This window comes from Rhincodon typus, chromosome 9 (genome assembly GCF_021869965.1).
Source record: "Rhincodon typus isolate 14 chromosome 9, sRhiTyp1.1, whole genome shotgun sequence".
NCBI lineage: Eukaryota > Metazoa > Chordata > Chondrichthyes > Orectolobiformes > Rhincodontidae > Rhincodon > Rhincodon typus.
In genome coordinates, this window is record NC_063340.1 from 57,643,008 (window position 1) to 57,655,118 (window position 12,111).

Sequence of the window (12,111 nt, forward strand, 5' to 3'; positions counted from 1 at the left end):
CTACAATAAATCAGAACCAATCATTAATGCTGAAAACAGATCAACACAAAGAAAGGAAGAAGTTAAACTTGTAATTCACTGTGTTTGAGAAAAGCAAATGAAAGCAATGGTTTAAAACAAGTGTAGAGTCACCATCACAATCAGCATCAGGCAGACCTAAAAATTAGAAGTCAACTTGATATAGCTGTAAAACAGACCTACTTATGTACCAAATAGCACACATAGCAAGCAACAGACGGTGAAATATATTCCACAATCAACAAATCGGATCTAATCTCCGCAATCCTGCCATATCTAGTCATGAATGATGATGGGTAAAATTAAATAATTTACCGAGGAGGAAGCTCCATAAATATCTCCTTTACTGCTTGCTTTACTGGCACCATATCCTTAAATATTCACGCCCTCCATCCCTAATGCACAATTACAACACTGTACACCATCTTCAAAATGCATAGTGGCAATTCATTCAGGATCCTTAGATAGTACCTTCCAAACTCATAAGCATTTTCATCTAGAAAAATAAGGGCAGAAGATAACAGTCTGCCAGTTCCCTTTCAAGCCACTCAACATCCCGATTTGGAAATTTATTGCCATTCCTTCAGCATTGTTAGGTCAAAATCCTCTAACTATCTATTATAGCATCGAGAGTTCACCTACGGTATCAATTAAAACAAATCTAAGCAAATTCTACAGTAACAGGCGAACAAAATGGAATACAGCACATTCAAGCCTGGTTGAATAATACAGCAACTTGGCTAGCATGATAGATGATTTTGCTAAAAGGCGAGGGTGACTGGCAAAGCATCTAGTTATTTCTTCACCTCAATTTTGTTTGATTTTACATTAATATCAAGCACTGCTTTCAAAATATGAAATAGGATATATCCTTTTGCACACACTTGCCTATAACAAATTCTTCACTGTCAGAACTGACTCGCTAGGAGTCTGAGAAAATAATTTTCCCTGTGGGTGGAATCTAGAACAATTAAAAAAAGGCCATATTGAATTTTCATAAACACACTTTCAAATCTGTAAATTAAGATTCATAAATTAAAATAACTGAATCACAAGTCCATGTAAATTCAGAAGGTTCTGGATCGAATCATTATGAAACTGGGTAACTCTGACAGCAAGGGCACAATCCTTTTCTTAATTATGTTTGGACAGCAAAACAATAAATGATCTGACAAGGTCAGTAAAAGACACTCCAAAGCAAACCGGTGTATTTTTAAATGACTGTTTAGCAGCAGTCTTCCTTCACTAGGATACGGTTTAATTTGATTTGTTATTGTCCTATGTACTGAGGTACAGTGAAAAGTGTTGTCTTACGTGCTTTACAAGCAGGTCATACAGGCAGTTTGCATGATGTGCAGACAATACTGAAACAGAGAATGTCCAAGTGAAATGTTAAAAAGCTTAAAAAAAAGATCTCAAATCTGATTGAACTGCTGGGTCTAACACCACTCACTCCAGAATGCTGTAAGTAAAAGTGGGAAATGTGTGAATGAGCCCTGGCCTTATGCATTTAACAATTAAAGACTGGAATTAACATTGAACTGGTGGGGAGGTTAATGGAATAGCAATATTTAAAGAAGAGGTGGAAAGGTGGAACCAACAGAAATTTACTAGCAACACTCAAGTTGGCAACGGAGCTAGCACATGCATTGTTAAAGACTCCCACGGTTCCTGGAGGCAATTAGATGCTACAGTTCAGAGGAGGTGCAAGGGAGTAAAGAAATTTGTGTTTTTTATACCTGAAAATTGACAAGTTGGCATGAATGATCATCCTTTTCTACATTTATCTTGTGACCTCAAACGACTTGTTTAGAAATACAACATAAAATCAGAACACATTATAATTCAACTGTTAGATCAAAACAGCAATTCCAGGTAATTTGTAGCTAAACAATCACACTTTATTGCTTGTCAAAAATAGTTATCAACACTATATATCCAAGGTGTAACAATCTGCTCAAACAGCAAAACTAATTTTTAATCCTCTTATTGTTCAACTGCAATAGCACTCTTGCTTCTAAGTTAAAGGGTTTTGGGTTCAAGATCCACTGCAAAGCTCAAGTAAAAATTAAATCAGGCCCAATACCGAGGAACACTGAACTACCGGGGGTGTCATCTTTTGGATGATGCATTAAAGTAAAGCCCTACCTGGCCAATTACTTGCTCTACCTTCTGTGATTCACGCACTAGGACATCCAGATCTCTCTGCATCTCCAAGTTCTGCAACATCTCACTATTTAGATTATATGTTTCATTTTTATTCTTTCTGCCAAAATAGAAAATTCATAATTTCCCACATTGTTCTCCATTCACCAGGCTGTTTCCGACTCTCAACCAATCTACTTCCCTTTATAGATTCCTTACGTCCTCTTCACAATTCAGTTTCCTATTTATCTTCGTGTCATCAGCAAATTTAACTATTTTACCTTCAGCCCCTTTGTCCAAATCCTTTACATAACTGATAAGCGTTGAGGCTCAAGCACTGATCCCGATGGCACATCACTTGTGACATCTTGCCAGACTGAAAAAGACACACTTATTCCTATACCTGCCTTCCTGTAAGCAAACTTCTGTTCATTCCAATATGTTACCACCAACAGCACAAGCTTTTATTTTCCACAATAACTTTTGATGTGGTACATTAATCAAACAACCTTTCGAAAATCCAAGTGCAATAAATCCACTGGCTCCCCTTATCCATCACAAGTTACTTCTTTAAAGAACTCCAATAAATTAGTTAAACGTATTCCCTTTAACAAAACCATGTTAGCTCTGCCTGATTGCCTTGAACTTAGCCAAATGCCCTGTTATTACATCTTTAATAAGAGCTTCTAATACTTTCCCCATGACAGATGCTAAGCTAACAGGCCTGTAGTTTCCTGGTTTCTGCCTCTCTCCCTTTTTGAATAAAAGAAGTTACATTAACTATTCTCCAATCTAAAAGGAACTTACCACAAATCTCTCGAGTTTTGAAAAATTAAAACCAATGCATTAACATCTCATGGGCTACCCTTGGATAAAATTAATCATGAACTACTTTCCTTGCAATTGTAATTTTCTTGAGCTCCTCCTTCCCTTTCAATTCCAGATTTGCAGCCATTTCCATGACATTACTTGTATCCTCCCTAGTGTAGCCTGCTGTTCAATTCACCTGCCATCTCTTTATCCTCCATCACTAACTCCTCAGATTCATTTTCTCTAGGACCAACACTTACTCTGTTAAATATCTTTTCTATTTGAAATGCCTGAAGAAGCTTTTCGTATCTGTTCTATATTTTGGCACCCAGCTCTCATATTCTAATTTTTCAGTTCCTTATTAATCCTTCAATAATTCTTTGCTATCTTGTTTTATATTGCCCAATCTTTTGACCTGTCACGTATTTTTGCACAATTATAGTTTTTCTTTGAGTTTGATACTACCTTTGACTTTATTTAAATGGTGAACCCACAAATGGTGGGTTTGTCCTTGAGAAATTTTGTTGTTACAACGCATCTATTTTGCGCTTTCTATAATATCACCTCAAATGTTTGCTAATGCATCTCTATAAACATATCCCTTAACTTAAATTGCCATTTAAATTTTGCTAGCTATTTTCATGTCCTCATTTAAATTGAAAATAATAGTTTTGGATCTGCAGTGCTCTCCCTTAAAGTATATGTAAGATTCAATCATATTATGATCACTTTTACCGTAAAATCAGGTCTAATATACAAAAACATAAATCGCTAGAAAAACTCAGCAGGTCTGGCAACATCTGTGGAGAGAAATCAGTTAACGTTTCAGGTCCAGTGACCCTTCTTCAGAGCCTTTTACGTGGAAGATATGGTGGGGGGGAGGGGGTAAGAAGTAAACGATAGGCGGAGATAGAGCCCACAGGCAGAGGAAAACCATTGGACACAGGATAGTATAGCCTTCTCTCTAGTTGGTGTGAAAGCAACCCCATCCAAGAAATTGTTCTGAAAACTGAATCAATTCCTCACCCAGAATATTTTTCCAGTCTATGTAGGTTAAACCCCCATGATAATCACTGCAACCTTTTGACAAGTTCCCATTTTGCCTCTGTTTAATGAAGCACTACTCCAACTGAAATAGTTCATTTCTCTAACTTTCAATCATTTCACAGTAAAATACTAAAACACTAAAATATTATATGCCTTAGTTAGAACAACACAAAATGCTATTGCAGTATGCATTTATTTGCAACCAAAATGGTCAAAGTAGTTTGGTAAAATGTTTTGCTGTATCACTTCTTCATTTATAGCACGCAATTAAGTACATAGTTATTCAAAAATGTTGAGGTTATAACATGGTTTGACTTTTGTTTCATTCTTGCATTTGAAACTTTTACCAGAATCGCCAGTTTTAAGTTTTTGATTTTCAGTTAGGCAGATACCCTCAGTGTTTCTCAAAATTCTTAACCACTGAAACTGAGCCATTGCATGATTGAACCTTCAGCTAAAAACCATTATTTTAATGCAACTGGATAAATGGAATTACTTTTCACTGGCACAGATGTCTCTAAAAACAGAGACAATGAACTTACAGGGTTAAAACAAAAATTATTAAACTGGACAGAATGAAAAGCAAGGTGGCAAAAGAGGAACTTAGTTGACAAGCGTGAGAAAGACAAAATCTAGAAATCAAAGTCAAAGTTATGCTAATATGCAATTGAAGAAAATTGAAATATTGAGAAACGTCAACTTTCCTGCTCCTCTGATGTGCCTGGCCTGCTATGTTCCTCTAGCTCCACACTGTTATCTCTGACTCCAGCATATGCAGTTCTTACTGTCTCTGACAAAAGCATTGTTAGTGTCCAAGTCAGCTGCCATGCTTAAGTTAGGGAGGACCACCTTGGGAAACATCAGAAATCCTTTTCTAGGCCTTGAACTAAATGAGCAAAGCTTTGAGCACACACAAGGAACAAAGCTCCTACCTCGACCACCTTCCAAAAGCTTTTTTACAGAAATACTGGCAAGTGGTTCAGAATGTTGGCAGGTTGTACTGGATGTTTTTTTCCCTTTGCTGTGCAGCAACGTTTGTAAAATAAGGCAATCCTCAAGCTGTCTCAGTAACAGATTCCAATGTTCCATATCGAGAGACAATGCTTCCCAAGAATCAGTCATTCCATCTGAAATCTGAACTTCCACCTGTTGGGAAACAAAAGCTGAAAAAGTCAGAAGTAAGGTGGCACAGGAGTAAAAAGTTGAATGAAAATCCAACTAACTTTAAGAAAAGGTAAAACAAAATAATGCACCCCACTGAATTCAAATTCCAGCAACAGAAATTAGTTTAGAGTTTGTTGACATGCTCGCCGAGCTGGCATGTTTTGGTTCAGACATTTCATCACCATGCTAGGTGACATCATCAGTGGAACCTCCAATGAAACAATGTTATTCTACTCCGCTTGGAATTTATACTGTCCGGTCCGTTATGGTGAGTAGTGTCATTTCCGGTTTTGATTTGTATGGGTTTGTATATGGGGTCCAATTCTATATGTTTGTTGATTGAAGTTTGGGTGGAGAACCATGCCTCTAGGAATTCCCATGCGTTTCTATGTTTGGCTTGGGCTACTATGGTTACTTTGTCCCAGCAATGGACTGCAACCCTAGAACAGGCCATCACCATCAATCAACACAAAACCAAAACTAAGAAGAGACACGAACTACAGGGGAAACTCACAAACTGATCCACCACAAAAACAAGGACAACAACAAACTGGACACATGGATAAGAAACCTATCTAAGAGACAACTCAGAGAAACTGAGAGAATTGTCCTATTACGGAGACTGAACTATAACCACAAAGATGCAAACAGAACAGACTTCATGGCCGCTCCGGAGAATACATTAAAAGACAGAAAACTCACAGACGAAACACAACAAGTCATCCGACAAACTATAATCCCCATACTACATAGAAAGAACAAAGGGGACGACCTGAACACAGCAAAGAGAAAAGCACTAGATAAACTCAGAAAAGACAACAACATCATAATCCTACCAACAGACAAAGGGCGCATGACCGTCATTATGAACAAACCAGACTACTTTAAGAAAGCACAGACATTGCTTGCAGATACAACCACTTACCAACAAGTGGCGGTAGACCCAACACCACAGCTCGGTAATAGGATCACCCAGACACTGAAGCGACTAATGAATGCAGGCAGATAACCAAGACAGACTTAATGAGAATGCATCCAGAAGGCACAAACACCCCCGGCTTCTATGGGCTGCCTGAAGTACACAAAACAAACATCCCTCTCAGACCCATTGTCTCCCGGACAGGCACACCGTCACACAAATTGGCCAAGGACCTACAATAGAGATTGAAACACCTAGTAGAAAGATCACTCCATTCTATCCACTCAACCCAATATTTCCTCAATACCCTCAAGGACATAAAAATCAGCAATGACGAAATTATGGTATCCTCTGACATCACAGCTTTATTCACATCAATTGACATCCCACTAGCCAAAGAAACAGTGGCCACATTACTAGAGGAAACAGCAACGCAGACCAGCAGCTCCATCAGCAAGAACAACATACTTAAATTACTAGACCTCTGCCTCACCACACACTTTGTCTTTAATGGTCAAATATACAAACAGATCAACAGTACACCAATGGGGTCACCTATCTCAAGACTCATCGCAGAAGCAGTCACGCAAAGACTAGAACACACTACCTTCCCTACATTCAACCCAAGCTGTGGATCCAGTTTGTCATTGTTAAACACAACAAATCAGAAGAGGCTCACCACCTCATCAACAACAACGTATGCGCAGCACAGTGGCTCAGTGGTTAGCACTGTTGCCTCACAGCGTCAGAGACCCCATATACAAACCCATACAGATCAAAACCAGAAATGACACTACTCACCATAACAGACCGGACAGTATAAATTCCAAGCGGATAGAATAACATCGCTTCGTAGGAGGCTCCACTGATTAGGTCACCTAGCATGGTGACAAAACATCTGAACAAAATCAAGCCAGCTCGGCAAGCAAGTCAACAAACTCATCCACAACCCTAGTTACAGATCTTTGCCAAAACATTAATTTAGAGTGATCAGCTCCTCAAATACAGCAAAAATTCATTAATTCAACTGTCCAAATGCCTGCCAAGTTTTCTTCAACCTCAGCTGTTCTTCTACTCATGCAGATTTTTATATTTAAAGGTTTTCAAGTAGAACCAGCTCGGCGAGCCAACCAACCATAAGATTTTTGTATTGTTTAATATCCTCCATTGAGCTCTGCCAATTTAGACTCAAGCCTGAAATTGAAACTGTTGCAGCTTCCCCAAGGACCAGGGATACAGAAAGGCATTTTCTTCCGTATTATGTCCAAGTAACCACAAGCCAATTTTCAAACAAAAGGTGAATAATATTCATCAAGCATAGCACAAGATTCCAAAAATAAATTCCAAAGTAATTATCAAAAATAGTGAAGTGACACACATGAACTCTGTAAAGCAGAAGATCATGAGATAACTTTTGCAACAACCAGTACTACAGAATGAAATGCTTATTGGTTTGTTTCAAAAATTTAACAATAAACGGAAGTTCCACTCACATCTTTTTCAACCAGGCTGTTTGTTGCACTGATGGCCACACTTCTTCCAACAAGTGCAGCTAACAATGCAGCTCCAACATTCTCTGACTGTGCACACACAGAGCGCATCTGTTGCCACCATGGATTCACTGACTGAAGGTCCCATGAGTTATCTACTGCACCTGCAGGGAAACATGAATTTCAAATTACAATTGGATTAACAATAACTTCAGATTTTGTAGCTTTTAACGCAACTGCCTATGAACAAGCCAGTACAAGCAGGCACAGGCACACAGACAATCAGATCTACAATCCTGTTATACAGCTACACTTAACATTCCTTCAAAGTAAGCACTCAACATGAAGAACCCAAAGCAGATGCTCTTCAATTAAATGAAATATATTTCTGGCAGAAGGGGTTACAAATTCAAAATTGTGCAATGGGGGCCCAAATTAGGCTTCTTGCTGGGGATTAAGTCCAATGTTGACCAGAGATTTTCAGCATTAAGGAGACCTGATCATGAAAATGGAGTCAGGAGCAGCTTCATCAAGCATGCAAGGGTTCTTATAGCATAGCTTGTGATTCAGCAGGAGCAGGTAAGCTCATATGCCACAATTCTGTCACAATTGGTTGAACGCACCATCTAAGACCACAACCTTTGGTGACACCTCACCCAAAGCAGCCCCGCTTAATCTCTACTTCCTTAATTGTTTATACAACTTCCTTTTGATCATTATTATTGAATCAGCATCCCTCAGCTTTTAAAGCAGTCCATTCCGTATCACAGTAGTTCAGAGTAATTTTCGTTTATCCCTCATATTGCATTTAGTTCTTTCACAGTTGTCAATCCTTCCACCCCAAGAACAGTTTCTCCTTGCTTGGTCCGTGAAAATAATTTCTTGTTATAAACTCATCTGTCGAAGCTCCTTTCTCTTAACTTGGGTGAATACTTGATAAAATTGTTGAAAGCAGTTGTGTGTGCAGATTTGGGAGAAGAGAAAGAGCATTGAAGCCAGAGAGAGTAGCAGAATGATCTCCTCTGTACTATAACCATTCTACGATTCTACCTTTTAAACCACTGTCTACGTCATATTTGGAATACTGCCTTCCATTCTTGGTACCATACTTTAGGAAGGACCTCAAGACTTTAGGGTAGTTCCAAAAAGAGATTAATTAGGATATACATTGGATGAGAGACTTCAGTTATATGGGATGATTGGAGTAGCCGGGGTTGTTCTCCTTATAGCAGAGACGGATAATAGAGATATTCAAAATTATGAGAGCTTTTGATACATTGGAGTGACAGTTCCATCTGTAAGAGGGCCAGGAGTCTTAGGTCACAAATTCAAAGTATATAGCAAAAAAAAAAGGAAATAAAAGACATCCCCTCCTCACCACAACAGAGTTGTGATGACCTGAAGCTTCCTTAATTCTCCAGAAACTAACGCTAAAATTGGCTAAATGCTCTTGGTTGCAAGATAAATACAAAGGGCGTGTAAACATTCCTAGATAGTGTTGCCAAATAAAGATCCAAAGAATAAAATGTTTGGAATGATTTTGATAAATTCCAAAACAGACCAAATTACAGCACTTATTTTCACACTCAAATTGTTTTTGGGGAAAAAAATTAACGGAGAAAATAAGATAGCTTTTTTTTTATACAAAAGCACATTGTGGTATTATTATTTGTTACTTTTCAAAATTGCTGTGGTTGAGAATGCTGTGAAAGTTATGACTATTGTGAATCCCTTGTGGAATCACTACATCTTTGGTGTTGATGGTGTTGATAATGAGTTCAAAATATTGACACAGAATTGGCAAACAATGGTGTATATTCAAAACAGGATGGCATGTGATTTGACAGAAGCTTGAAAGTACTGCACTACTGCTTTTGTGCTCTTTACTAATGAGAGGCTGAAAAAAAGGCAACTGCTTTTGAACGAAGTTTGACAAATTGTTTCAGTGCATCCTGTACAGTGCATACAGCAGCCACAGTGTGACCGTAATGGAGAGGCTGATAGCAAATCCAGTAGCAAGTGAGCTCCTCTGCCCTAGAGAACAATAGCTAAGTGTTTCTGAAATTGCGTTTAGCCAGGTAAGTGGAAACTCAACAGATCTGTAGACAGTTAACATTTTGAGTCCAGAGGTTAACTCGGTTTTTCTCTCCATAGATGCTGCCAGACATGCCGTGTTTCTCCAGCACTTTGTTTTTAAAAATAAACCACAAAGTTACTTATTGATAATGAATAATCAACACCTTACCTTTCATCTGGTTTAAGACAGACAACGTAACGTGGAGGTAGTGAATTGAATCCTGGTTCTTGAGAATTTCTCTCTCTTTAAACAGCCACATACTGAGAAGTAAAGTCTGGAGACAGACAGCAAGACAAAGAAAATACTTGTCATTAAAGCTGCTCTGTGACTGTCTACTGTGTTATCTCCAAGTCATAGTAAAATAAGTCAAATATTATCATACTCCAATGTTGACAATGAAGTATATAACCCTAATCCCATAACATTGCTGGTGAGGGGAATATTCATTAATTGATTTCAATATGATTTAAACTACAATATATAGGAGGAAAAAAAGTGGCTATTAAATCATTATACTAATATGAAATCAAATAATATACATCAAAACGGTAAAGACTTTGGTGGCTGATTTAAAACTTGGTATGTAATATATTAACAAATACTTTGCTAAGAAACTTCCCATCAGAAGAGTCATTGGAATCAATGATATTCAGTACTACCACTGTTTCCTTGATAAATCATGGAAAGATAATGCCACACTAAAGGAAAATTTATTATTTTCATGGATAATTATTTACTGAATTCTATCAATTTCCAACAAGAGAGGAATTGACAGGTTTGAACCTTTGGAACCGCAATAGAAATGGTTGCTCAGTACCGTCATAGACCTTTAAGCATAATGTTTCATAGCTCAACGTAAATTGAATAGAGTTATTTCCCAGACATGCCTGCTAGCAATTTTTGTTTGCTGTGGGCTGGGTTTCTTCGCAGCCAGTTCATGTTTTACATCCTATTAATACCATTTCACAAACTGGCAACAAATACAGAGCTGGGATTTATAACAAAAAATATAAACCTGGGTTTCTTTTTCACTTATCTTCTGATGTGGATGAAGTAAAGACAAATTTATTTACCTCATGAACCTGCATGTACCAGAAACTTACCAAGAATTGTTGAGGCCTGGCTCCTGCAGACTCCAGCAAATGGCACACTTCCTCTGCAGAGCTTTCCCCACAGAGACACTTCCAGAAAAAGAAATCTCCTGCAACAAAAGAAAAAAAAAAGAACATATAAATTTCATTTCAGTTGGACTGCTGAACTCTTATTATATTTTTCACCCAATACCAAGCAGTTTACATTAACTGTAATAAAGACAAGCCATCAAATATGCCAAATGAAAGCACACAAGAACAATTTATAGACATAACTTAGAGCACTGAGGAAAAAATGTGCACATATAAATCTTGTATAAATATCTTGTATATCTTATAAATCTTGTGTTTGACATTTTCCAAGTAATTGAATTAGATGGGATGCTGCATTACCTAAAGAGAGGCAAGTTCAGACCATAAGTTATAATGCATAATCAAAGCTAGTTTCCAATTTAGTTAAAAAAACTGAAAGAACTGCAGATGCAGTGAATCAGGAACAAAAACAGAAGTTGCTGGAAAAGCTCAGCAAGTCTGGCAGCGTCTATGAAGAAAAAAAATCAGAGTTAATGTTTTGGGTCTGGTAACTCTTGCAGGTCTGAGGAAGGGTCACCAGACCTGAAACGTTAACTCTGATTTTTTCTTCACAGATGCTGCCAAACCTGCTGAGCTTTTCCAGCAACTTCTGTTTTTGTTCCAATTTACTTATGCAAGTCTGTCAAAAAATTCACTAATCCTTACCTGTGGCAACACAAATAATGTTTCATTAAGTATATTTGTCAAGTTTTGCTATCTTTTTAAACATGCAAAATGTTTCTGCACTGTGTACTGTCCAGTCCTTCTCCATTCACAAATGCTAACCAAACCTCAAAGAGAGGTGAAACTCCTCCGTCATACTATTTTTAAATGTTTGTACCCCACTTTGGTCCTTGAATTGTGTTGTACTATCTATTAGACAGAAAAAAGGAGCAAAATCTTGTGTTGTAGCATTATGTCATGACATGCCATGAAACTAATTTGCATATAGGGGAGGCAATGGTCTAGTAGCATTATCACTAGACTATTAATCCAGAAACTTGGTAAGGTCCTGGGGACCTGGGTTCAAATCTCACCATAGCAGATGGTGGAATTTGAATTCGATGTGGAGAAAAGAAATCTGGAATTAGGAGTCTAATGATGACCATGAATCCACTGCCAATTGCTGGAAAAACCCATTTGGTTCACTAATGTCCTTTAGGGAAGGAAACTGCTGTCCTTACCTGGTCTGGCCTACATGTGACTCCAGACCCACAGCAATATGGTTGACTCTTAAACTGCCCTCTGGGCAATTAGGGATGTGCAATAAATGCTGGC

At 38.0% G+C, this 12,111-nt stretch overlaps 1 protein-coding gene across 2 annotated transcripts in view; it reads right to left on the minus strand.

Annotated features, from left to right (window-relative positions):
* The window catches only part of rab3gap2 (RAB3 GTPase activating protein subunit 2 (non-catalytic)), a 92,667-nt gene that overhangs the window by 21,840 nt on the left and 58,716 nt on the right, over positions 1-12,111 (minus strand). For both annotated transcript variants that reach the window (XM_048600704.1, XM_048600703.1), the window contains exons 21-24: positions 10,774-10,871; positions 9,839-9,944; positions 7,597-7,757; positions 4,953-5,166 (exon numbers count right to left, since the gene is read on the minus strand). In XM_048600704.1, the coding sequence (XP_048456661.1) occupies positions 4,953-5,166; positions 7,597-7,757; positions 9,839-9,944; positions 10,774-10,871 (579 nt within the window). The remainder of the gene's footprint in view (positions 1-4,952; positions 5,167-7,596; positions 7,758-9,838; positions 9,945-10,773; positions 10,872-12,111) is intronic.